At 38.8% G+C, this 24,951-nt stretch overlaps 1 protein-coding gene across 4 annotated transcripts in view; it reads left to right on the forward strand.

Annotated features, from left to right (window-relative positions):
* The window catches only part of FHL2 (four and a half LIM domains 2), a 60,645-nt gene that overhangs the window by 21,952 nt on the left and 13,742 nt on the right, over positions 1 to 24,951 (forward strand). For all 4 annotated transcript variants that reach the window (XM_043996720.1, XM_043996719.1, XM_043996717.1 and 1 more), the window contains exon 3: positions 11,590 to 11,764. In XM_043996720.1, the coding sequence (XP_043852655.1) occupies positions 11,590 to 11,764 (175 nt within the window). The remainder of the gene's footprint in view (positions 1 to 11,589; positions 11,765 to 24,951) is intronic.

Raw genomic sequence — 24,951 nt, forward strand, 5'->3', positions numbered from 1 at the left:
ATACCTCAGTGTTGTTTTAATTTGCATTTCTCTGATCAATAGTGATCTAGAGCATTTTTTCATAGACACGTAGAATTTAAAAGAATAGTTGGAAGTGCTCAGGAGAAAAGTTAGAGCTGTGAAATGTATCTGGGAATTACCTACATTGAAATGATAATTGAATCCATGGGAGGTGATGATATCACCAAGTTAAGAAGATTAAAAATGGCAGTATTTGACCACTGATTGGACATGGAGGCTGAGAGCAAACGAGGAGTTAAGGATGAAACCTAGACTGTGAACCTGGGTGACTGGGAGGATTATCATACCCTCTATAGTAAATGGGAAATTAAGAAGAAGGGAAAGTGGGAGGGAAACAATGGTAAGTTGTTTTAGATATGTTGAATTTAAGATGTTTATAGGACACTCCATAATTGGAGATATAAGACTGGAGAGGAAGAGACTTCAGAACTTGTTTGTATGTCTTATCTTTATTCCTATATGCTTAATGTACATTTCTGTGAGTTCCTTAAGCATATTCTATATTACTATAATGTAATTATATTATTTCAATTAATTTTAATTAACACAGTTAATCATTATATTAATTACCCATATTAATAGAGGCATTGCAGTGTAATGGATGAAGGCTAGATCTTGCAGTCAGGAAGACCTGTGCTCAAATTCTGCCTCAAACACATGCTGGATGTGTGACCCAATGCAAATCACTTCACCTCTCAAGGCCCCAGGCAACTAAAATTTGAAGTTGCAGAGATAGTACCAACCTTTAGTGGTGGAAGGCATTTCCTCATCAGGAGATCCCCATGTCAGTGAAATCACAGGTCTTGTCCTGTGCTCAACTCTGAGAAAATACAGTAATGTTCTTAAAGGAAAGACCTCTTGTTTTTCTGGACTGGAGCAGGCAGTAGTGGTGATAAGGACTTTGTCATTTCCCCCCCAGACATATGGACTCTATGGGGCTTTGTTGTCACTAGTAATATGACTCTTGTTACCTGACTGACAACTAATTTTGTTGAATACTTCCACAGGAGAGAAGCTGGGAAATGAAAGAATGGAACTGAAGCCGATTATAAGCATTTATTAAGGGGAAGGAAATAAACATTTATGTAGAGCCAGGTACAGCATTAAGCACTTTTTACAAATATTCTCTCGTTTGGTCCTCATAAAAACCCTTGGAGGTAGGTACTATTATTGTCCCTATTTTGTAAATGGGGAAACTGAGGCAAAAGAGGTTAAATGACTTGCCCAGGATCACACAGCTAGTAAGTGCCTGAGGCTAAATTTGATCTTAAATCTGTCCTGACCAGGCTCAGCATTCTGGCATATAAAGAAAGGAATCTTCACAACCCCCATGGGGTTTGTCATTTCCTTCTCCAGTGGATTAAAGCAAACAGGTTAAGTGACTTGCCCAGAGTCACACAGCTAGTGGGTGTCTGAGATAAACATCTTCCCGAGTTACAATCCAGACTCAGACACTTATTAACTATGTGACCCTGGGCAAGTCACTTAACTTTGCCCATTTCCTCATCTGTAAAAATGATCTGGAGAAGGAAATGGCAAACCATTCCAGTATCTTTGCCAAGAAAACCCCAAACAGAGTCACAAAGAATCTGACATAACTGACTGAAAGGACAACATTACTGAATGGATCCAAGTGACTAGAGCTGCCTCTAAGCTGATGGCTGGCTTATAGCAGAGAACAGACACAGAAGGGCCACCTCTCTAGGGGATCTGTAAAGGTAACTGGTACCCACAGACCAGTTCTCTTTCTGCCTCTCTCTAGGACTTCTATCTCACCCTCAGAAGACAGATCAGTGAGCAGCAGAGCAGACTTGGTCCTTAGTGGGGTTTATGGGCAGGGGGAAGGAAACATATTCATGCTCAATTAGCTCTCCCCAGGAAAGGTTGCCTTAGGGCAGAGAAATGTTAGAATCGCCTGTGTTTGTATATGACCCAAGAGAAAAGATGGTGAAAGTGGGATTTCTGAGCTCAAGAAATGGTATTCATCTGTGGAAGCAGACACGCCTATGCTGACTTAGTCTGAGGAGAGAGCCACAGGCTTGGGCATTGTCTCATGGGTAAGCTCAGATTCAAGTTTCAAAGCTTGAATGCTCAGAGATTGGACCTTGAAGAGAGAGAAGATTTCTTGCTGCAATATGCTTCTTGGAAGAAAAGAAGGAAAACCCATCTAGTTGTTGGGCATTATCCCACTTGGAAAGTAAAGCAAGTAGCTATTCTGATTGTGCTGTTTAATAATTTTTCAGTTGTGTCTGGACCCCATTTGGGGTTTTCTGGGCAAAGATACTGTAGTAGCTTGTCATTTCCTTCTCCAGTTCATTTTACAGATGAGGAAACTGAGGCAAACAGGCAAGTGTCCAGGGTCACATAGCCAGTAAATGTCTAAGGGGTGTCAATTAAGGTCTTCCTGACTCCAGGACTGTGCCACCTAGCTGCCCTAAAGAGCTATTCTGATAGGGAAGGTCTAATGGCAAAGACACCCTTATTCAGCAGCCCCAAACTGTTCATTTCTCCTTCTTACTGGAAGCCAAATCATAGTGTGATGCTAGCCAGCTGTGAGAAAATGTGTAAGAACCTGTGGGAGAGCTAGGTATTAACCAGAATGTCAAAGAATGCTGTGATAGTAAAGTCTAATTTAATCTAGTTTCTAAGGTGAGCTGATGGACTGTTTGAGTGTTTCCTATGTTCCTGAATCTGATTCTGGGCTCCTTTGAGACATTTACATCTTCGGCATCTTCTGTGAAATGAGCCAAAGATTCAGACAATATTGCTGTTTCTGTGCACGATGTTCTCTTGATTCTGCTCTCTTCACCATGCATCAGTTCATACAAGTCTTTCTAAGCCTTTCTGAAGTCATCCTGCTTGTCATTTCTTATAGCACAATAATATTCCATCACCATCATATACCACAGCTTCTTTAGCCATTCCCCAATTGATGGACATTCCTTTGATTTCCAATTCTTAGCCACCATTAGAAGTGCTTAATTCAGTGGATAGAGCACCAGCCCTGGAGTCAGGAGTACCTGAGTTCAAATCCGGCCTCAGACACTTAACACTGACTAGCTGTGTGACCCTGGGCAAGTCACTTAACCCCAATTGCCTCACTTTAAAAACAAAACAAAACAAAAAACAAAGAAGTGCTTAATTGCTAGAATTTTTTTTAAACCACTGAGAGCATGTTTTGGTAGAAAGAGCAACAAAAGGGTTATCAGACGCTCACAGACTATCAGATGCTCAGCATTGGAAGTGACTTCAGATGCTATCTGATTCAGCATGTACCTGAACCCCAGTCATCCATTCCTTACATGAAGACCTCCAGGGTGGTCAAACAATACATCTCAAGTTAGACCATGCTACTTCTGTATAATTCAAATTTGGGAAAAGTATTTCCTTTTGTTGTCATTCAGTCATTTCAGTTGTGTCCAGTTCTTCATGACCACATTTGGGGTTTTCTTGGCAAGATACTGGAGTGGTTTGCCATTTCCTTCTTCAGATTGTTTTACAGATGAGGAAACTGAGGCAAACAGGGTTAAGGGACTTGCCCAGAGTCACACAGCTAGTGTATGACTGGATTTGAACTCAGGAAGATGAGTCTTCCTGACTCCAGACCCTACACTTTATCCTCTGTGCCAACCTAGCTGCCCCAGTGTTTCCTTATATCAAGACTAAAGCTGCCTTTTATGCAATTTCTCCCCAATGTTTCAAAGAGCTGAGTAACACAGACTTTGTCCACATGATTCCTTTGACTCAAAGATAGCCTTCATGCTCCCCTCCTCCAAGTCCTCTCTTGTACAGGATAAATATCTCCAGTTTCATCTTATATAACATATCCCCCAAACACCTGACCATCCTGGGTGTCTATCTCTGGATGCACTCCAGCTTATCAATATCCTTTTAAAAATGTAGTACCCAACAAGTGAACTGAATACAGTGCTCTAATTAACAATTTGTCCAGGATAGAGTATAACATGATGATCTTCTCCCTAGTCCTGAGCCATATATAATAGAAGTATATAATAGATCACATTATTGGTTTTGGCTGCCATTTGCACTACTGATTTCTTGGGTTTGTTAGGGTACTAACCACCAATCTCAAAAATCTTTTTCAGTTGAATTTATGTCTAGATAACAGACCATTTTATATTGTGAAATAAATTTTTTAATGGAAATGTAAGATTTGACTTTTGCTTTAATATTCTGCTGGATCTGTGACCTTGACAATGTGAGTACTGTATCCAACCCACCAACTTCTCTTCCTGAGCAGCAGCTATTCCTGTCCTCCTTTAAATTTTCCACTGGGTAGTCTATCTCTTTTGATCTATCCCAAGGTTCACTCTAGCTCTTAAAAACTAGGATACATTGATATAAATCTCAGCTGAAGGTCAGTAGCAGACATCTTTGAGGTTAAAGGTGAAATAAGAGTAGAAACTGATGTCATAGTTAAATATGAGTATGATGGCTGAGTAGAAATGATAGTAGAGCCAATCCATTGGTTTTAATTTATCTGCATTCCCTGACTAGCCCATCTCCTTTTTAATTCATTCACTTTGTTTCATGCTTTATTTGATCTTTAATAATCATCAAAAAGTTACTTCTGCTGTTTTATCTCTGAAATGAATCTTCTATGACTTTAACTTTAATAATCATCAAAAAGTTACCTCTGCTGTTTTATCTCTGAAATGAATCTTCTATGACTTTAACACCTTGTTGGAAGAGAGAGAAGGCAGCGTTTTGCTCTCCCAAATCAAGTGCTTTTAAAAAATAATCAACAAAAACTAAGCACAGCATGATCATGTATTCTGGGTCCCTTTCAGGCAATTGTTAACCAAGGAGATGTTTGTTGTAGAATATTGTTTATGAATGTCTGCCTGTTCTCCTGCCAACATTGTCATTGAATGGAACAAGTTGTTGGAACAAGTATAGATTATTCTCACTTATATTTTGAAGAAATGGGAAATTAGTCCTATGGGTTAGTAGTTTAGATATTTTCTCAATAGCATTTTGGATACATGGTAATGACCTCTATGATTTTTCCCAGTGTTTATATTTTCCTTTCAATTATTTTGAATATCTATTCCTCAAAATTGTATCTCTTTCATAGAACATACCACCTCTTGTTTGCTCTAGTGTTCTCATCTTTCTTTTTTTTTTTAGTACCATTTCTACTTCTTTGAACAGCATTTCAGGGACTATAGTAGGAGAGTCCAAATTCAGTGGTTCCACTGTAGATGATCCCACATTTAGCCCTGTTAAAATTTACCTCATTTAATCTAATCAACCCAGAATTAAATACTATACGGGTCTCTTTGGATCCTGACCTCATGATCTAAAGTGTAAATTATTGCTTCTGGAGTTGTGTCATCTGCAAATTTGATAATTAAATCATCTATAGTTTTATCTATACCATTGATAAAAATGGTAAGCAGCATAGGGCCTTCCCCAGATCTTTGAGGCCCTCCAGTAGAGACTTTCTTCCAAGTTACATCAAATCATTAATAACAAAACTTTGGATCTGGCCAAATCATTTTTGTTTATTTGTTTTTTTTTTCTTTTGGCAGGGCAATGCTAGTTAAGTGACTTGCCCAGGGTCACACAACTAGTGTCAAGTGTCTGAGGCCGGATTTGAACTCAGGTCCTGAATACAGAGCTGGTACTTTATCCACTGTGCCACCTAGCTGCCCCCTGGCCAAATCATTTTTTTTTGTTTTGTTTTTTTTGTTTTTTTTTTAGTGAGGCAGTTGGGGTTAAGTGACTTGCCCAGGGTCACACAGCTAGTAAGTGTTAAGTGTCTGAGGCCGGATTTGAACTCAGGTACTCCTGACTCCAGGGCCGGTGCTCTATCCACTGCGCCACCTAGCTGCCCAGGCCAAATCATTTTTAAGCCATTTATCCTATGTCTATCTTTCTCAGAACAATGGGAAGTCTCTGTTAAATGCCTTGCTAAAGTTTAAGTGAGTTATAAGTATAGCATTTTCTGATTGAATAATAATCCTGTAAAAAAGAGAAATGAGGTTAGTTTAACATGATTTGTGCCCTACTGACTGGTTCTTAGGGCTCAATGCTTCCTTTTTCTTAGATGTTCCCTAACCATTCCATTAACATATTTGAAAATTTGGCCTGGAATTTAAGTCAAGCTCATTGATCTTGAATCAGAAGCCTTGATTCAAATCTTGGCAATATAACTTAACAGCTGAGTGGCTTTGAGCAAGTCATTTAAACTCTCTGAGTCTGATTGTTCTCATTTGTGCAATGGCGATAGTGATACCTGTCCCACTTACTCCATGAGGTTGTTATAGAGATCCAATGCAATAATGTATTTAAAAGCACTTAGTATATTGTTGTTGTTCAGTTGTGTCAATCATGTCTGATTCTTCACAATCCCATTTAGGGTTTTCTTAGCAAAGGAAGGGTTTGCCATTTCCTTCTCCAGCTCATTTGACAGATGAGGAAAGTGAGGCAGAAAGGATTACATGACTTGCCCAGGGTCAGACAGCTAGTACGGGTCTTAAGTGGCATTTGAAATCAGGTCTTCCTGACTTCATGCCCAGCATTCTATCCATTGCACCACCTAGCTGTCCAGGAATGATGATACCTGTTCCACTTACTCTACAAGGTTGTAATGGGGATCCAATGTAATGATGTATAAAGAAGCACTTAGGAGATACTAAAATTCTATAGAAATGTAAGAACCATAAAGTGATTTTTCTCTGTGCACTCAAGAAGAAAGACAGGCCTATCAAATCCATCTTCTCCATGTATATAAGCAGTCACCCTAAACTGCTCCTTTAGTGGGTTGCTGGGGACAAAGTAAAGCAAGACAGGATATTGTGATGAAGTTCTGATGGTTTTCAGTTTTTAGGATGTTTTGCTTAGAGGTTCTTTCTCAAAACTCTTTGAAGTTAAGCCTAAAAAGGCAAAATCCCTTGAACTTCTATTTATTTTTCTTTTTTCTTTCTTTCCCCTACTAATAACTTGTATCCCAGGTCTCTGCATGAGGTTTACCCTCTGAGCTGAGTAGCTAACATGTATAAACAAACCAGCATCAATAGATGCACATCATTAACATTTCTTCCCCTTTTCCCCCCTGCTCCTGAGTTTCTCATCTCATACTAGGGGATAAGTCACTGGATGTGAAAAGCATTTTGCTGTTTTTCCACCATGGGGAGAGCAATACTTTATCAAGTGACATGATGAGTGCAGAAGAATCAACTGACTGATTAAAGAGAATTTTTTCACTTGATCTACTTTAATCAAGATCTCAAACCCTTACTTGTATCTCATTCTTGGCAAAGATAATTGGAGTGGTTTGCTATTCCCTTCTCTAGTTCATTTTACAGATGAGGAAACTGAGGCAAACAGAGTGAAATGACTTGCCCAAAGTCACACAGCTAGTAAGTAGATTTCAACTAGATTTCAACTCAGGTCTTCCTACCTCCAAACCTGGTACTTTATCCACTGTGCCACCAGATCCTCCCATTACACTAATATTAATATAATGAAATGAAAGAATATGGAAAGGCTGGTGAGTGAGAATGTGAGACTTGAACTGGCAGTTGGGGGGGGGGAATTAAATTACCAAAGAAAGTAACAGAACTATAATTAAGATCCTTTTCATTTAAGGAAGAAAATAGTTGAACAGGGCAGAAAAGTGGCACAGAGGACAGTCCAGTTGTGAAGTAGGATGGGAATAGTTTGAAAAAGCCATTCTCCAAAGTCCTTCCTAGGTCCTTGAAGAGTTTGAGGGGTGAAGGTTTCTGATAACCCTTGGGAAAGTGGGGGAAAGTGCATTTCCTAATATTAGTATCCTGGGGTAAAGCCCCTATTACCTTGTTTTTCATATGACTCCAGTAAGAAGTAACTAAAAAGCATATTTGATCATGGACATGATCTGTAGTCATATTGCCTCAGAAAGATGGGAGCTTGGGTGCCTTCTTCATGCATGGGCATTTACAAATTAGAAAGTAATACTATAATGAGAAAAAAAACTTAGCATGTTCAAGTTGAATAAATAAGGAATGTGACAGCTAAGTACAGGTGCATTAAAAATACAGCAAGAGGGAAAGCTAGGTGGCACAGTGGATAAAGTACTGGCCCTGGATTCAGGAGGACCTGAGTTCAAATCTGACCTCAGACCTGTGACACTAGCTGTGTGACCTTGGGCAAGTCACTTAACACCAAAAAAAAATACAGCAAGAATATTGAAGAGCAGAGAGATGAAGTTTATTTGCCTGATACTTAAAAGCTGAGAGAACACATGCTATCAAAGAGATCAGAGAGAAGGCCAAAATTGTATGCAATTCTACGGTGTCTCTGATCTGTTACCATATTTTTTTAATGGCTCGAGAAGGAACTAGAAAAAGCAAAGACCAAAGAAGGATGAAATGGGCATTTTCCCTTTTATTACTTCCTCTTGTAAACTAGAGCTATTTTGTACCTCATTTCCCAAAATTCATTCATATTCAGAAGTCTATACCTATAGCATCTGTAGTCAGCTGGGAAAGACAGAAAGCTATTGTTTAGTTTGTATTTATTTCCCTCACACCAGGTATGTGATTCAGATTTTGATTGCTGCCTAGACAAATCCATCTAGGGAAAGAGTGAATAATTGAACACCATTTGGGGGTGGGAGATGCCCCACATATGAATCTCATCCAAAAAAAGCAAATAGGAAGCTTAGGAGGTGGGGAGTATTATAAGTGAGACCAGGAGAGAAGACAAGAAAAATAAAATAACAAGAAATATGTATGTTTTCCATGTCATGGAAGATAATGATAAAGAAAGCCTGCCATTGCATTTTCTAGAACACCAATGTCAGAGTTTTAAACAAACAACATCAACTCCTCCCAGTTGGATCTAACTTGCATTTTTCTATTGAAAACTACCCTTACATGTAACTGAAAAATAAAATAAATGTTTGTTGCTGAAAAAAAAAAAAAGATTGCTTCCCGGAGACTGATTGGTTTTTTCAGCTTCCTTTGTTGAGGGGGAAAAATGAATTGAATGAATTGTTACAAAATATGATACTGAAAGGTTTGAGATTTTGGTTGTTTCAGAACTTTGGAATAGTACAAAACAGAGTTCATTATGAAAACCATTCTGGAAAAAAATGGGAAATACGAACATCAGTACATGCGATAACATGCAGATAACGATGTAGGATAGATAACAACATAGAATAACATGCAGATAACAACAAGACGGCAGGACTCAGGCTACCCTAAACTTCTTCTGAGTAGATAAATGTTTATTGGTGTATTATGGTCAATTACTGCAAAATATGAATGCTGAAGGAGTTTGTATTCATCTCCATTTGGTAAAATACCACAGTGTATCCCCAGCCTTGTCGTGAGAATATGCCAATCATAAAGTGCCACATAAATGCCAGCTATTATCAGTGGAAAGAGCACTGGACTAGGAGGCAGAGACAAAGGTTCAAATTAGAATTGCCTAAAGGAACAGAAAAGTGATTTACTAAAGGTCACATAGTATGTATTAAAGGAGATCTGAACTCTCTTGACTCTAAGGTCAGCCATCTATCCAGTACACCACACTTCATAGGTATCTAGAAAGGGGATGGAGGTGAAGGGACAGTACCTGTGATTTCATTAGTATAGAGAACATCTGATTCTCCCTGAAACAACTTCTATCAATGTGGATTTGTATTTGCTCTTTAATTAGAGTTTTAGAGAGTTACCTGGCAGCACTGAGAGATTAAGTCTTTTGCCCACAGTAATACAGACTGTATGTGTCAGAAACTAGACTTGGTCCAGTGCCTTCTGGATTCATAGACCTTTATTCAGGACCCCACACTGCTATAGCAAGGAAACACATCAATTATTTGCAAAATGTTAACATTTTTCAAATTGCTTGAACTAAACCAAGTTGTAAGTGAAAAGCAAACCAATTGACTTTAGCTTGGGTTAGCTTGATCAAAAGATCTGTGATTTCTTTAGTATGGTGTTCCCAAGACCAATGCTGAGCCCAACATTTCCATGCCAACATAGGTAGATAGCCTCTGGTTTGGGTGAAAGATCAAAAAAAAAAAAAGCATTCGTGTATTTGGTTTAGTTGACATCTGGTCAAGATAGTCCTGTTCTGAATTGGTGTCTATAGCCTCATCCAGACTCATGTTCAGGTCTCCAAGTAGGTAGTTCAACATCCTACACCTCTAGCAATTCATAGATCTAGGGCTAGAAGGGACCTCAGGGGCCATTTGATCCACCTCCTTCATTTTATATTTGAGGAAACTGAGGCAGAGAAAGGGTAAGTAGTATCAGAGGCTGTGTTTAAGTCCTGGTCCTCTTATTCCAGATCCTGTCCTTTTTCTCTGTATCTAGACACCTTCTACTTCTGAGAGAGGTAGGGAAAGTGGGTTGCTTTGGGGTACCTTCTTGCACATGGCTGTTTCTCAACCTTTAACAAATTTTCAGTCACAGAAATACCTTGAGAAGGGGTATTTTTGAGAGGCAAACTTGACAGAATAGTCCTACTGCCTAGTAGCTTGGGTCACCTAGGAAACAGAAAACTTCATGGCAAGAACTTGCAGCTAGTTCATAATTCTTTCTCTTCTTCAATAATAAATAGTTTCTGATCAGTTGTGAATTAAGATCCAAAGGGAAAAATAATGTGAAAAATGTCAATCATAAGAAAAAGATAGGACAGAATTGGATCTAACTTTTGTATTATGCATTAGCTCTTTTAAGACACTGGCATGCAATTTAGTAAATTACCTTTGCTTTTTGGCCCTTGAAGAGCTTTGATGGTCCTCCCAAATGTGAAAAATATATTCTTCATTGTCAGTATCAGGGGTATTATCCATTATAGACTGATACGTTATGTTTACTAAAAAAAATTAAGATCTTCAGTGAAATGCTGCTTATTTTTCTATAGCATCACAAAAATCCAATTGAGATGCTACTTTATTTTGGTTTTGGTTTTGGTTTTTTTTGCGGGGCAATGGGGGTTAAGTGACCTGCCCAGGGTCACACAGCTAGCAAGTGTCAAGTGTCTGAGGCCGGATTTGAACTCAGGTACTCCTGACTCCAGGGCTAGTGCTTTATCCACTGTGCCACCTGGCCGCCGCTGATGCTACTTTATTTTAAATTTTAAATTTATTTTTTAATTAGCAAGCATTTATTTTCTCTCTTTCCCCACCCCCCACCCATTAAAAAAGGAAAAGGGGAAAAAAACCTTGTAACAAATATGCATGGTCAAGAAAAACAAATTTCTGTATTTGCAATGTCAAAAAAAGTTTGTCTCATTCTGCATATTGAATCCATTATTTCTCTGTCAGCACATGACTAGCATACTTCATCACTGATCCCATAGAATGGTGGTTGATCAGAGTTAAGGTACTATGTTAAATGGACACTGAAAATGAACAATTTAACTTGCTCTCTTTTCAGAAGGCTGGGCAAGATTTAAAAAAAAAACAACACATCAATATCTGTCTTTATACTGGACATTTGTTTCATTGCAGGTTTGCACCCTAAACTCTAGTTATGAGTTGATTCTTTGATTCTTAATTCTGACAAACATTCACCATTTTCTTTGTGGTTTGGGATTCTGCAGGATCTTTCCTACAAGGATCGGCACTGGCATGAGAGCTGCTTTCACTGTTTCCAATGCAAGAACTCCCTGGTGGACAAGCCTTTTGCTGCCAAAGATGAGCATCTCCTTTGTACTGAATGTTACTCCAATGAGTATTCTTCCAAATGCTCAGAGTGCAAGAAGACAATCATGCCAGGTCAGGACATGTTGCTTTCTTTTTCAGACAAGGGACTGAATAAAAAGGGATTAAATGAATAATTCTACTAATCCTAATATTTTGCCTTTATGTGAAAGCAGTCTTGATCCACCATTTGCATTGCCTCTGGTCCAGAGCTATTTGCTGATTGACCAGTTACACCTTTTTGCTTATAGTTTTTGATTACATAGAAGTAGTTAAATCACTCAGAAAACCCAGGCGAGGTGTACTAGGTCATGCTCTTTAGAAACATAACCTTTATTTAATGGATGTATGCTTTGTATGTATCTAAAAGAATGATCATGTCAAGCAACTAACTGTTGAACACAAGCCATCTAAATGCATCTTCATAATCAGCGTGTAAGTTATTTTTTTTCTTTTATCCTCCACTAACAGTTGAATTTTGAGGATGACATGATATTTTTATTGATGAGGGAAAATAGCTTGAGAGTGGTCAGGTAAGAAGAGGCTGATAAAATTGGATGGGGGTGGGGAGAAGTAATCCTTCCCCCTCCCCAATCATTACTACTGTGTGAGAGCCAGAGTCAAGCCAAGAAGAATGGTTTCTATCTCTGATATACATACTGGTTTCATGACTCTGAACAAGTTGTTTAACATCTCAATGCACTAGACAAGTCTCTAAGACTTAGTTGGAAAAAAGATGCCAATGTTAATTGGTAGGAGTTCACTCCCCTGGGACTCTACTATACACATGAAATTGCAGTTCCTATCACTGTCTCTATACAACTTATACCAAAATTAGGTTTTCAGACATAAAAATCAGAGCAAATTTTGTAAAACCTTAGAACCATGAGGAGGCTTGAGAAATTGTCTCATCTGTTCTTCAGCCTTCAGTCAGCAGGCATCAAAATCAAGTTAAAAAATAGACTGGAATAGAGCACTGGCCCTGGAGTCAGGAGGACCTGAGTTCAAATCCAGTCTCAGACACTTGACACTTACTAGCTGTGTGACCCTAGGCAAGTCACTTAACCACAATTGTCTCACCAAAAAAAAAAATAGACTGGAGATGATAAGAGGAACCCCTGAATTACTAGACTAGATCACCTCCCATGAAGCTGGACTTTGGCACTTTGCTGAGGGACATGCTTGGATAGCTCAGGGAATTACTGATTGGGTCCCATTGACTAGGGGGTTGAGCTAAAGATAATAACTAATAACTGAGCATGGTAGGGTTGGGATCAGAGAAGACAGATGATTGCCAAAGGAACCTTTTCCTTCCACCTTTTCATCCATAATAACATAAAGAAGCCCCTCTACTTTCTTATTGGAAGTCCAAGGGAGAGAAAACTTCCCTAAATTGAGAGGGAAGGCAGAATTATTTCCACATCTCTTATAGACTGAGTTCAGGGAGGATGTTTCTTCAATTAGAGTCTGAACCCTCTGACACTTGGTCATATATTGTTGACTCAACTCCCCCCACTCCAAGGTGCTGGTGAACCCATCAGGAATTTCCTGTGAATGCCCCATAGCAAGCAGTCAAGATAAAATGCAGTTCCATGGGAATTCACCAATTCAGACATTCCCCAATCACTTCTTATAACAGGCAGGAATTTCCCTAAACCAAAAAACATTGAGAGATTCTACAACGTCTCTTTAAAACTCAGTCTAAAATTTAGTAATTTATTATTGTCATATAATTCTCATCATCCTAGTCTATGACCCTGTTTCAAAAGTTTAAAGTAATTTCTTCTTAATACAAGAAACCAAAGACAGAAAAAAATAATTTCTCTTACCCATGATATGAAAAACATAGGTTTTCTTCTTTCTAAAGGAGAGGAAAGCAGATCTCTTCCTGGCTTGTACGAACTGTTAAAAGGAGGGAAGTCCTATTTGGAAGCTACTCTTGTAACAATAGTCCCCTAAACGAGCAGTCATTTGGTTCAAGCCTTTTTAAAAAATAGTTTTTCTCAGACTAAATTAAACAGATTTCCATGTGGAAAAGATTTGCTTTCAAATGCTCATCTAACAAATAAGTGTTTCCCAGTATTTCCCAAATATAGCCAGGTAGAGCCAGAATGTCTGTATCATATTTGTAGAAATATTTGAGGTTTTGCAAGCAGTTATAGTCAGTTTTTAGTGCGCCATCAAAATAGAAGTCAAAGCGTTGATGTATGATATGGAGTTGTTTTTCAGGCTGTTTCCAAAATGAAATCTTTTACTTAGAGATTCAGTGAAAGGTTATTTGAATTTTGATGCAGTTTTTCCATTCCCTGAGAGCAAAAAAGGGGGAATTAACGATTCCCAGGAACCTTTTAATTAAGGTTTCTTAGCGTATTTATTTTAAATCTAATCCAATATTTTCTAAACTTGATCATCATTATGGGTACCATTAAAACTTGATGAACATTTATGGAATGCTTACTAGAAGGAAGGCACCATGCTGGATGCTAGGAATACAAAGAGATAGGGTCCCTGCTGTGGAGCAATAGTTAATCATCTAAGTTTCCTTTGGTTGTTAGTGCTATGGCCTACCTATTCAAATTTATGTACATGTTATATCCCCTTCAACCTGCCTCAATACAATGTAAAATCCCTTGGGGGCAAGGAAAGAAGTTCAGCCATGGCTTTTTTTTTTTCAGTTGAGTCCAACTCTTCATGAACCCATTTGGAGTTTTCTTGGCAGAGATACTGGAGTGGTTTGCCATTTCCTCCTCCAATTCATTTTACAGATGAGGCAACAGAGACAAGCAGGGTTAAGTGACTTGTCCAGGGTCACACAGCTAGTAAGTGCCTGAGGCCAGGTTTGAACTCAGGAAGATGAGTCTTCCTGATTCCAGGCCCAGCACTCTATCCACTGTGTCACCTAGCTGCCCAAGATAGTCCCTAAGGAAAGAGAACTCTTGCTATTTCTTTTGTCTCTGTAGCCCTAGCACATAGTAGGTATTTTATAAAATGTTTGTTGGGCTCAACTAGATTGAAAGTTGCAGAGCAGGTACTTATTTGCACTGGAAGAAGGAATTCTTTACCCAGAGCTCTTTATACCAATGAAATCACAGGTTTGGTAAATAATAATAAAATAAAATTACACTACTTAAGTAGTATGTCTCAAGGGATAAAACAATAACCTTAGAGTCAGGAAAATGTGGGATCAAATTCTATCTCTGATACACACTAGCCATGTGACCATGAGTAAGTCTTTTAAACTCTCAGAGCCTCAGACAATTTTTTAAGACTAACGTTATAGAGGAATTGTTGATCTTTATTAACGGAAGGAGTTTCCACACCAAAAGATCCCCAAACTTCTTCCCTCCCAAAAAAACCCCACATCTGGACCAAAAGCAATTAAGACTATAAAATGGTATGTGTTAAACACCAAATAAATAATATAAGAGTTCAGAGGAGGGAGAAATCACTGTGAACTAGAATGGCCTGAAGGGTGCCAGTACATATTTAACAACCAGCTCCTCCCCCCTCCCCCAAAAGAACACACTTTTAAGTTTAGTCTGAATTAACATTTTCTCCATCACTTTATTAAGTCCACAGTCAACAAAATAATACATCAAGCCTTGGTTTCTTTGTTTGTCAGTTTCCAAAGTACAAATACTCACACTGAAAATTTAACAATCAGATTTCACCAGAACAATTTGAGCTGATTCCAGCTCCCTCCGGATGAAGGTGAAGGATGCCCCAAAGATGGCTTCATTTTGAGCTTGGATAACTGGGAGAATGTGATCTTTTTTCAGAGCCTAATACAATGTTTCTTAAACAGAAGGCATTTAGCAAATGTTTGTGGCAAAAATCAACAGAGATTTTGTGTAAGGAAATGGTAAAATTTAAGGCAAGAGAGGTAAACTGAGGCTAGATTACAGAGGACTATTCTGGGAGGTTTGGATTTTATTTCGTAGTTATTAGGAAGCCACTGACAGTGACTGAAAGACAAAAATGACATCTACAAAAAATTAATCTGGTAGTGGTGTATAGAATAGATGAGAGAGCTTAAGATGCTAAAGCCAGCCTTCTTTGGAAACTATCACAAATAGTGTAAAGTGAGATAATAATGAGGGCCTGAGTTGAGGTAATGGGAGTGGGAATAGGAAGCACAAAACTGAGGAAAAAATATAAAGGAACTACCCCAAGGCTTGCTAAGTGTGGTGAGGGAGGATGGGAAAATTGGAGATAATTTCAAGGTATATGCAGCCTGGATGTCTAGGTGAATGCTGGTACTCCTAAGTGAAATAGGAAGTCCAGAGAAGCAGGTGTTTTAGGGTAGAAAGATCGTTTTGTTTTGAGATATGTTGTATTTGATGTGATGGCAAGATATCTAAATGGGGATGCACAAGAAGCAAGTTAAAATGTCAAACCAGAAGACTAGAAAGATGGAGGCCAAAGATACCATTTGGGGAGTTGTCCATATCTACAGAGGGGATGACTGAAGCTATTAGAATGGATAAGATCTCAAGGGAAAAGGGCAGTGACAGAATATTGTACTCTCCTCCACAAGATAGAAAATATCTTTTCTCCCTGAAGTTATTACAACTCACCTATATGACCATGCTCTAAGGTTTACAAAATGCTTTCCTCAATCCTGAGTCAGAAAGCATGAGCAGTACCCCTATTTTACAAATATGGAAGGAGAGACTGAGGGAGGTGACATGACTTAACTGATCACAGAACTAGCCAATGCCAAGACTGAGTTTCAAGCCCAAGTCCCTCCTGGGTCCAAGCAGAGGGTTCCTTTCCATTAGGCTGTACCTCTTCTCTAATTCATATTGAGGAAAAAGATTCATACACGAGATGGGCTAGCCCAGAATGCATCTGAATATTTAAGTCACAGAACTTGAGAATTAGATGGCTCTTATTGGTTATTTTGTCTAACACCTTCATTTTATAAATAAACAGATACTTTTGACCTGATCTTTCCAGCAGAGGAAACTGAAGCCCAGAATGTTGAAGTAGGCTAGGGGTAGAACCAGGATGAGGTCACAGGTCCTCTGATTCCCAGTTAATTGTTCTAGAATATAATTTCAGGCCCCTCGAAGTCCTTTGGTGATCAATTAGAACATATAAAACAGAAGCAAAATATTCATTAGGAATGTGGGCAGGATTGCTAACCTACCCACCTGTATGGTAAATAAGAATCAGCTGCAAAGTCACTATTATATAGTGTAAATAAATATGTACAACATAAAATCTGCTCCCATCAATTCTTTTGGGATCTAAATGCACTCTCTTTATAGACGGGGGCATGGTACAATGGATAGATGGCTTGTCTTTGAGTCCAAAAGGCCTGAATTCAAGCCTTGGTTCTGACAACAGCTAGTATGTCTCCCTGAGCAAATAAGTGACAACCTCTCCATGACCCAGGCAATTTTTTAGAGTGTGAAGTACAGAATAGTTGCTGATCTGCCTTGTTATTTCCATGCTGGGACTTCCATATTCTCATGAAAACACAGGTGGACCCAAGAAAAAGGGAAACAAAACAAAACTCCTTATTTGGATTATAAAACCAGATGGCATTAGGAGAGATTGGATTAGGAGTCAGGAGGCCAAGATTAGAGTCTCAACTGTCACTAACTGGCTCTATTACATTAGACAAGTCAGTTCAGTTCCTTCAGTTTCCGATTTCTCATCTGTAAAATGAGGCAAGAGGAAAGACAAGGAAGGGTAGATGGTGTGATAACAGGGAAATGATATGGGACAGACAGACAGATACAGTGTGATACAGGAACAATTCTATAACTACTCACCTCCTAGTTTGCTATTGTTTTCTCTCTACCGTGGAGAATAATCTTCAACCTGGGAAAGATAGACATAAAAATTTTAAGAGGAATATGAAACAAGATAGGTCCTATCATCTCCTTATCTATCAGCTCTCAATGAATTTATCACCTTAAGGACTGAATACTAGACCGAAACTCAGCAAGATTGGATTCAAATCTCATTTCTGATACTGTGTGACCATAAGCAAATCACTTAATCTCTCTGAGCCTCAGTTTCATCATTTGTAAAATGAGAGAATTGAACTAGATGGCCCCTAAGATCCCTTCCTCTATCTATGTCAATGATCCTGTGACCTTGCCCAATGGATTTGCATCAGATTACTGAAATACCTTAGAGATGTCATTAGGAGTCATGGTCCGTGACCGTGGAGACCAGAGAGAATGGGAAAAGGTAGCAGGCCTGGAGACAGACAAATATTGTGCTAGTTTTCTAAAAGGGGGGAAAAGTGGATCCTTCAAATTATGCCACAGCAAACTTTGTTTCCTGGAAAAACTAGAATATGTTAATAAAGATGTGTAAAGGGGAGACTGATGCTGAGGCCAATGGATTGCTTGAACTTAGTTTTAAGCTACAGTATGGCTAAAGTTGAGGAGATGGCTAAGTTTTTCAGCATGAGACCCCCAGAAGCAGGGAGGCACCAAGCTGGCTAAGAAAGGGCAATCAGGCCCACATTGGAAATAGAGCAGGTCAAACCTTCCACGCAGATCGGCAATAGGGTAAGGCCCATGAATAGTTATTAAACTACTATACTGGGTAAGATTGAGAGACCCCAAAACAACAAAAAAAGAAACAAAAGAAACAAATAATAAGGTTTTTGTTAACATTAGAAAGAGAAAATAATTTTTATCAAGAACATCCCATACTAAAATAACTTCATTTTTCTTTTTTGCAGGCTTACTAGACTTGGAGATGAGGAGAATGCCCTAGATACAATATACTTGTACAGGGTGGGCCAAAAGTCACAAAGGGGGTTCAATATTATAGCATCATATACAGTATATATTAGAAATGAATTTACATTATGTGTGAAAAATAAAGAAATGGCAAAAATAAAGAAAAAATAATTTTTTAAAAGTTATTAAAACATCGTGACTTTTGGCCTACCCTGCATTTCAACATGACATTAGACAAAATCTCTCATGATATTCCTGGTGGACAAAGGTAGAAAGAGATGGGCAGGTTATATTTATACTTAGGTAGTTTCAGAACTGAAAAGAATGTTGATCATGGATTGATGTCAGCATGGAGAGGAAGTGTCTAGTGGAGTGTCCTTCCAAGGCTTTCTCCTTGGCCCTGTTTTGTTCAATGCATTTTGTCTGTAACTTGGATACAGGTATATATTGCCTATTCGTGAGTCACATGAAGCTGGGAAAATAGCTAATGTGTTGGATGAAAGAATTAGAACCAAAAAAAAGCCCTGGGCAGACTAGAATCATCATTCTGACTGTAATAAAACACCATTTATTAGACATGTGTACACTTGGGTTCAAAATAAATTAACCACATGAATATGATATGGAGAAGACATAACTATAAAGAAGGTCATGGAAAACACTTTAGAATTTTAGTGGATTTCAAGCTCAAATGAGTCAACAGTGTGGTATGGCAGTCCCAAAAAATTAAAAGGGCTCTTGGCCTGAATTAACCAAAGTATAGTTTCAGCAATTATAGAAGTAATAGTTTCATCGTACTCTATTCTGGTTAAATCACATCTTTTATGTTCAAAAAGTAGTAGTGTAGTAGTATGGTGTTCAATTTTAGGTCCTTTGTTTTAAGCTGGAGCACAGAAGACAATCTGTGATTCCCTAATTGGTATTTTGTTTTGGTGGAGTTTACACTTTACCTGGATTTCAGTTAACTTCTCAACTGTTGATACACTGAGGAAAAGATGGGATCACAGAAATGATTTTTCCCAGTGACCACAGGTAATTGGAGATTCAGGTTCAACCATGTCCGACTCTTCATGACCCCATTTGGGATTTTCTTGACAAAGATACTGGAGTGGTTTGGCATTTCCTTCTCTAGTTCATTTTACAGATGAGAAATTGAGGCAAACAGGGTTAAGTGACTTACCCAGGGTCACACAGCTAGTAAGTGTGTGAGGCCAGATTTAAACTCAGTCTTCCTGACTCCAGGCTGGGTGCTCTAACTGCCCTTAGAGATCATCAACTTGTTTGATTCCTGTGCCTTCTGTCTTTGCTCTGACAACCTCCCAAAGGGATTGTCACATAGATCTCACCATTTCCTCAAATTATTTTACCTCTATGATGATCAGCTCCCAAATCTTCTCTGATCACTCTTACCAAATCTTCTATCTCTCTGTTTTCCCAGTCTGTCATGTCTGTTCTGAGCTTCTCTTCACCACCTTGACCCTATAGCTAACTAGTTTAGACCTTGAATCCCTCATGTCTTTGCCCATCATTTATTCATTTCTTATCAGTTCTCGCCCCTACCATATCCTATCTTTTTTCCTACTCCTGAGCTGCTGAACACTGAAAGTCAAAGCCAGGCACTATACTAATTATGTCTATTATAAAGATATATTACTTCAGCTCAACTGGGCCCTCACTGTTGTATGGTAAACTTTTTACTTACACTTCACTCATTGACTGTCTACTATGTTTGTTCCCTGCAATACCATGATGACTGAGAAATTTCTCTCTCCTCAAGACCCCAGGGCCCACTATGGTTCTTTGTAAGAATTTAATAATTGAGGAATTGAACCGAAGGCCACCCCAACCATTTTCCCACAGCAGATGGCCTTACCTCCTACCTAACTGAAAAATTAGACCACCTATAATGAATTTCCTACTTCTTTCTTGTTTCATATCCCTAAATCATTCTATCTCTTCAACTGTCCTTCTTTCTCCAGGACCTAAGGGGTTACTTTTCTCCTTTCCAAGACTATACTGTCTTCTTGTGCCCAATCCTTTCCAAAAATTCATCCTACTGAATATTATTTCTCCCTTTTATCTTTATTCTCTCCCTTTCAAATAGCTTCTTCTCTGATTGCATAAATGCTGAGGTCTTTTTGTCCTTAAAAAAACCTTCTTTTGACCCTGTCAATCCCTCAAACTACCAAGTTTTTATCTCTCCTTTCTTTCACTGCCAAATTTTTCTATATTCATTGACTCCACTTTCTCACTACCCACTTACTTCTCTCAACCCCTTACCATCTTACTTCTGACTCCATCACTACTGAAACTACCCTTTCCAAGGTTACCAGAGATCTCTTAGATGCTAGACCCAATGATCTTTTCTTGGCTCTCATCTTTCTTGTCTTTTCTGTAGCTTCTGACACTGCTAACTATTTTCTCTTACCTTGGATTCCATGACACTATTCTCTTTCAGTTCTCTTCTTACCTAACTCTTCCTTCTCAGGTTCCATTGCTGATTAATGATTTATTGCCAAATTGATATATAAGGGTGTTCCTTAGGGCTCCTCCCAGAACCTTTGCTCTTCTTTCTCTCCGTTCTCTTTTCATAATGTCTTTGGCTCCCATGGATTCAGTCTTCCTTTATACAAAAATTATTCCCAAAGCTACATAACCACCCCTAATTTTTCTTGTGAACTCTAGTCCTACAGCACTAATTACCAAATGATGAAAATATCTTGCATTTATATAGCACCCTCAATTTACAAAGCATTTTACATTATCTCCTTTATTATTTATATTATCTCATTTGATCTTCACAAAAATTCTATGAGATAAATGCTATTATTAGCCCTATTTTATTGATAAGATACTTGAAGCTTAAAGAGGTTAAATGATTTGTCCAGGTGACAAAGCTAGTAAATGTTTGAGACATGATTTGAACTCATGTCTTCCTGATACCAAGTCCAACACTCTATCCCATTGTGCCACCTGTGCATATGTGCCTGTGCACATTTCTACCTAAATGTCCAATCAACATCTTAAACTCCCCAAAATAGACCTCAACATCTGTCCCCCAAATTTCCTTATTTCTATTGAGGCTGCCACCTTCCAGTCACCCAGGATGATAACTTTGGAGTCAAATGAAGCAATGTCTCTAAAGTGCTTTGTAAATCTTAAGGAGTTATATAAAATATTGGCTGTTAGTTCGCTGTTGTTATTCTAAGGGGCTTCTCTCTCCCTCATTCTGGTATCTTTTTCAAAATCCTGATGGTTTTATCCTCACGATGTGTCTTTCTTGCATTGTCTCCTCTCCATCCATACCAGCCACTGCCCTGATTCATGTCCTTATATCACTTCTCCCCTTGACCACTGAGATAGCCTCTTGATTGGTCTCATTGATTCTTGTCCCTCTCCTTATCCAATCCATTCTCCACATAGTTTTCAAAATCATATACTAGGGGCAGCTAGGTGGCACAGTGGATGGAGCACCAGCCCTGGATTCAGGAGGACCTGAGTTCAAATCCAGCCTCAGACATTTAACACTTACTAGCTGTGTGACCTTGGGCAAGTCACTTAACCCCGATTGCCTCACCTCCCCAAAAAATCATATACTAAGCCACAGATCTGACCATGCCACTCCTTTGCTCAAGCTCTCCTGTTGTCTAGGAAACATACAAACCCCTCAGCTTGGCATTTAAGGCTCTAAGACGATGGAATCTGGCCCTAACCTACCTTTCCAATTTTGTTTAACATTGCTTCCCTTTATATACCTCTATTCTAGTCAAATTTGGTACTACATCCTTGGTCAATCTCACAAGTTATTCATTCCCCTTGCCTAGAATGAATGCTCATTCTCTCTCTATCTCTGTCTCTGCATCTCTCTGTCTCTGTCTCTGCCTCTTTGTCTCTCTGTCTGTCTGTCTGTCTCTCTTCCCTCCCCTCTCTCACTCCCTCCAGCTTTTCTAGATACCTTAAGTGGTTGGTTTTCACTTCCTCTCCAACTTAGCATATGTGAATATATTTGCATGACTGCAATATCACTCCAGCATAATATAAGTTCCTTGAGGGATGGGACTGTTTTTAATCTTGTCTCTGTATCTCCAATGCCTCAGTACTTTGCCCATAATTGGCACTTAACAAAATTTGTTAAATTAAGTTCTAAGGAGAGGTAAAAGAGTAGGATCACAGGATTTTTTTTTTCATTTTTTACAGGGGAAAGTCCAGTAGGATGAAGATTTGTAAGGATAGAAAGAACTCAGGAGGCAAGACTGAGTGTGTCTCACTAGTAGACACATTGAAAAGCCAGGAGATGGTCATGAGTTTTTACTGGTGTCCATTTTTATAGTTATGATGATGGCCTCCCTTTAGAACAGTGTTTTTGAAGTCAGGAAATTAACATAACTTGTCACTGGGGTCATTTCTATTCAAGAATCTGATGAAGTATCACCTTCTAAACACAAAGCCTTTCCTGATTCCCCCTACCTGCTAGTGCCCTCCCTCCTTAAATACTTTGCATTTAACTACCTTGTATTTTTGGGACTATGTGGTGCCATAGTTCATAGAGTGCTGTACCTAGAGTCAGGAAGCCTCATCTTCCCGAATTCAAATCTGGCTTCAGACAGTTACTAGCTGTGTGACCCTGAGCAAGTCATTTGATCCTGTTTGCCTCCGTTCCTTATTTGTAAAAATGAGCTGGAGAAGGAAATGGCAAACCACTCTAGTGGTTTTGTCCTTCGTTCTCGAAGAGGACCATGATATTGGGGTGATGTTATGACTTGCAGTGAATTGGATTTAACCTCACTCTATCCTCCAGAACCATCAGGGTCCAGTGGTAAGATACATATCAGGACAACTGGAGATGTCCCTGGATGTTTGAGGCAATCAAGGTCAAGTGCCTTGCCTTGGGTCACTTGCCTATATAATTTATAGGGGAAAAAGCCCACTGCTGGGCCCAGAGGATGGAGTATTATGTCCTCTTCTCCACACAATCCAAACTCTGAATCCAAACATAAGACAAACCAGCAGAACAGTTTCAGTCCTGGGGGAGGCTAGTCTAGAAAAGATGGCTATGACTCTTTCTTGAACTCTCTTAGTCTTCATACCCCTACCCAAGGGACTATCACTTAAAATTTACATTTGGCTCATGTCTAGGGTCTCCCCGAAAGGAGAAATAGAAAGGTCCTCAATGTGCAACGTAGGAAAGCATAGGACATCTGTTTATTTTCTCTAGAGTAAAGATATTCTTAACACACACAAAACCCACAAGTAGTTGCTGACAGAAACATAAACAACCAGCAGTAATATATAACTACTGTTAACCTCTCCTGGGAATTTGAGACTTCAATATATTTCATCTCAGCTTTGCACTGTCCAAACAATTTCCTCCAATTCCATGTCTTCTGGCAAACCAAGCCAGGGGTTGATTGGGTTCATTCTCTTGCTAATGGTCATCTGGAAGTTGCCAGGAAAACTCTAATACACATTCCAAGGAATGACCCCTTTACATCCTATACCCATGCATGTTCCCTGAGGTGCAACCCCTACTATATGTGAATATAATGTCTCCCCCCAATAGTATATAAGCTCCTTTAGAGGAAAGACTAGGGGTTTTTTTTTTGTCTTTGTATCTTCATTTCCTAGAACATAGTAGGTATTTAATAAATGCTTGTTGATTGATCCTACTCATTCATGGGTTAAGTTTTCATAAGTGGCATAGCTTTATTTGCAATTTATAGTCATAGAGTGGTCAAGGGACCTGAGAGACTTGCCCAGAGTCACAAAGACAGCATGTATTCAGAGGGAGATATGGAACTTAGGTCTTCCTGGCTCTGAAGTTAACTCTCTATCCACTACACCATATTGCCTCTCTGATATAACTAAGAGAAAATGAGAATGTGGGACTTTTATTAAAACCACGAATCTAGAATTTATACAAATCTAGATTTTCACCTACCAAATGGTGTGTCTGTGTTTTCAGGAACCTCTCACAAGAAACATTCAGGACTTCTAGAGTTGCTTCCTGTCATGTCAACTACTTACTTGTCCCATCTCTCTATCCTGAAAATAGTAACTTCTCACTCTGTTTATGTGACCAAAGAGATTTCAAACATATCAGAGCTTCCTCTGCACAGGTGTCAGTACAAGACAGTTATTCTAGAACTTATCAAGGATGCTGTTTTATCATCCTTCTTGGTGTCAATTTGGGATCCTACACTACATTCATATTACTATGGACTATTTGGTTTGGGAATTTACTAAATTAGTTTTCAAAAAGAAAATGGCAAGGGCATACTGACAAATGGTATGTGCGATATTCTCACACATTGTATGCGATATGCAAGTGATATTTTTTACATGTAAATTCATATGGGATTAATGATATATATTTCATGACTGTATTATACATAGGTCATATCATATATTTATAGCTGAAAGGACCTTAGAGGTCACCCATTCACTTCATAGATTCATTTCAATTCAAGAAAATACTATACCTATATTAAGCACCTACTGTGTGCAAGGTACTGTGCTAGGTGCTTGGGGTAGAAAAAAAATGAAACAGAACCT

This window comes from Dromiciops gliroides, chromosome 3 (genome assembly GCF_019393635.1).
Source record: "Dromiciops gliroides isolate mDroGli1 chromosome 3, mDroGli1.pri, whole genome shotgun sequence".
Taxonomy (NCBI): Eukaryota; Metazoa; Chordata; class Mammalia; order Microbiotheria; family Microbiotheriidae; genus Dromiciops; species Dromiciops gliroides.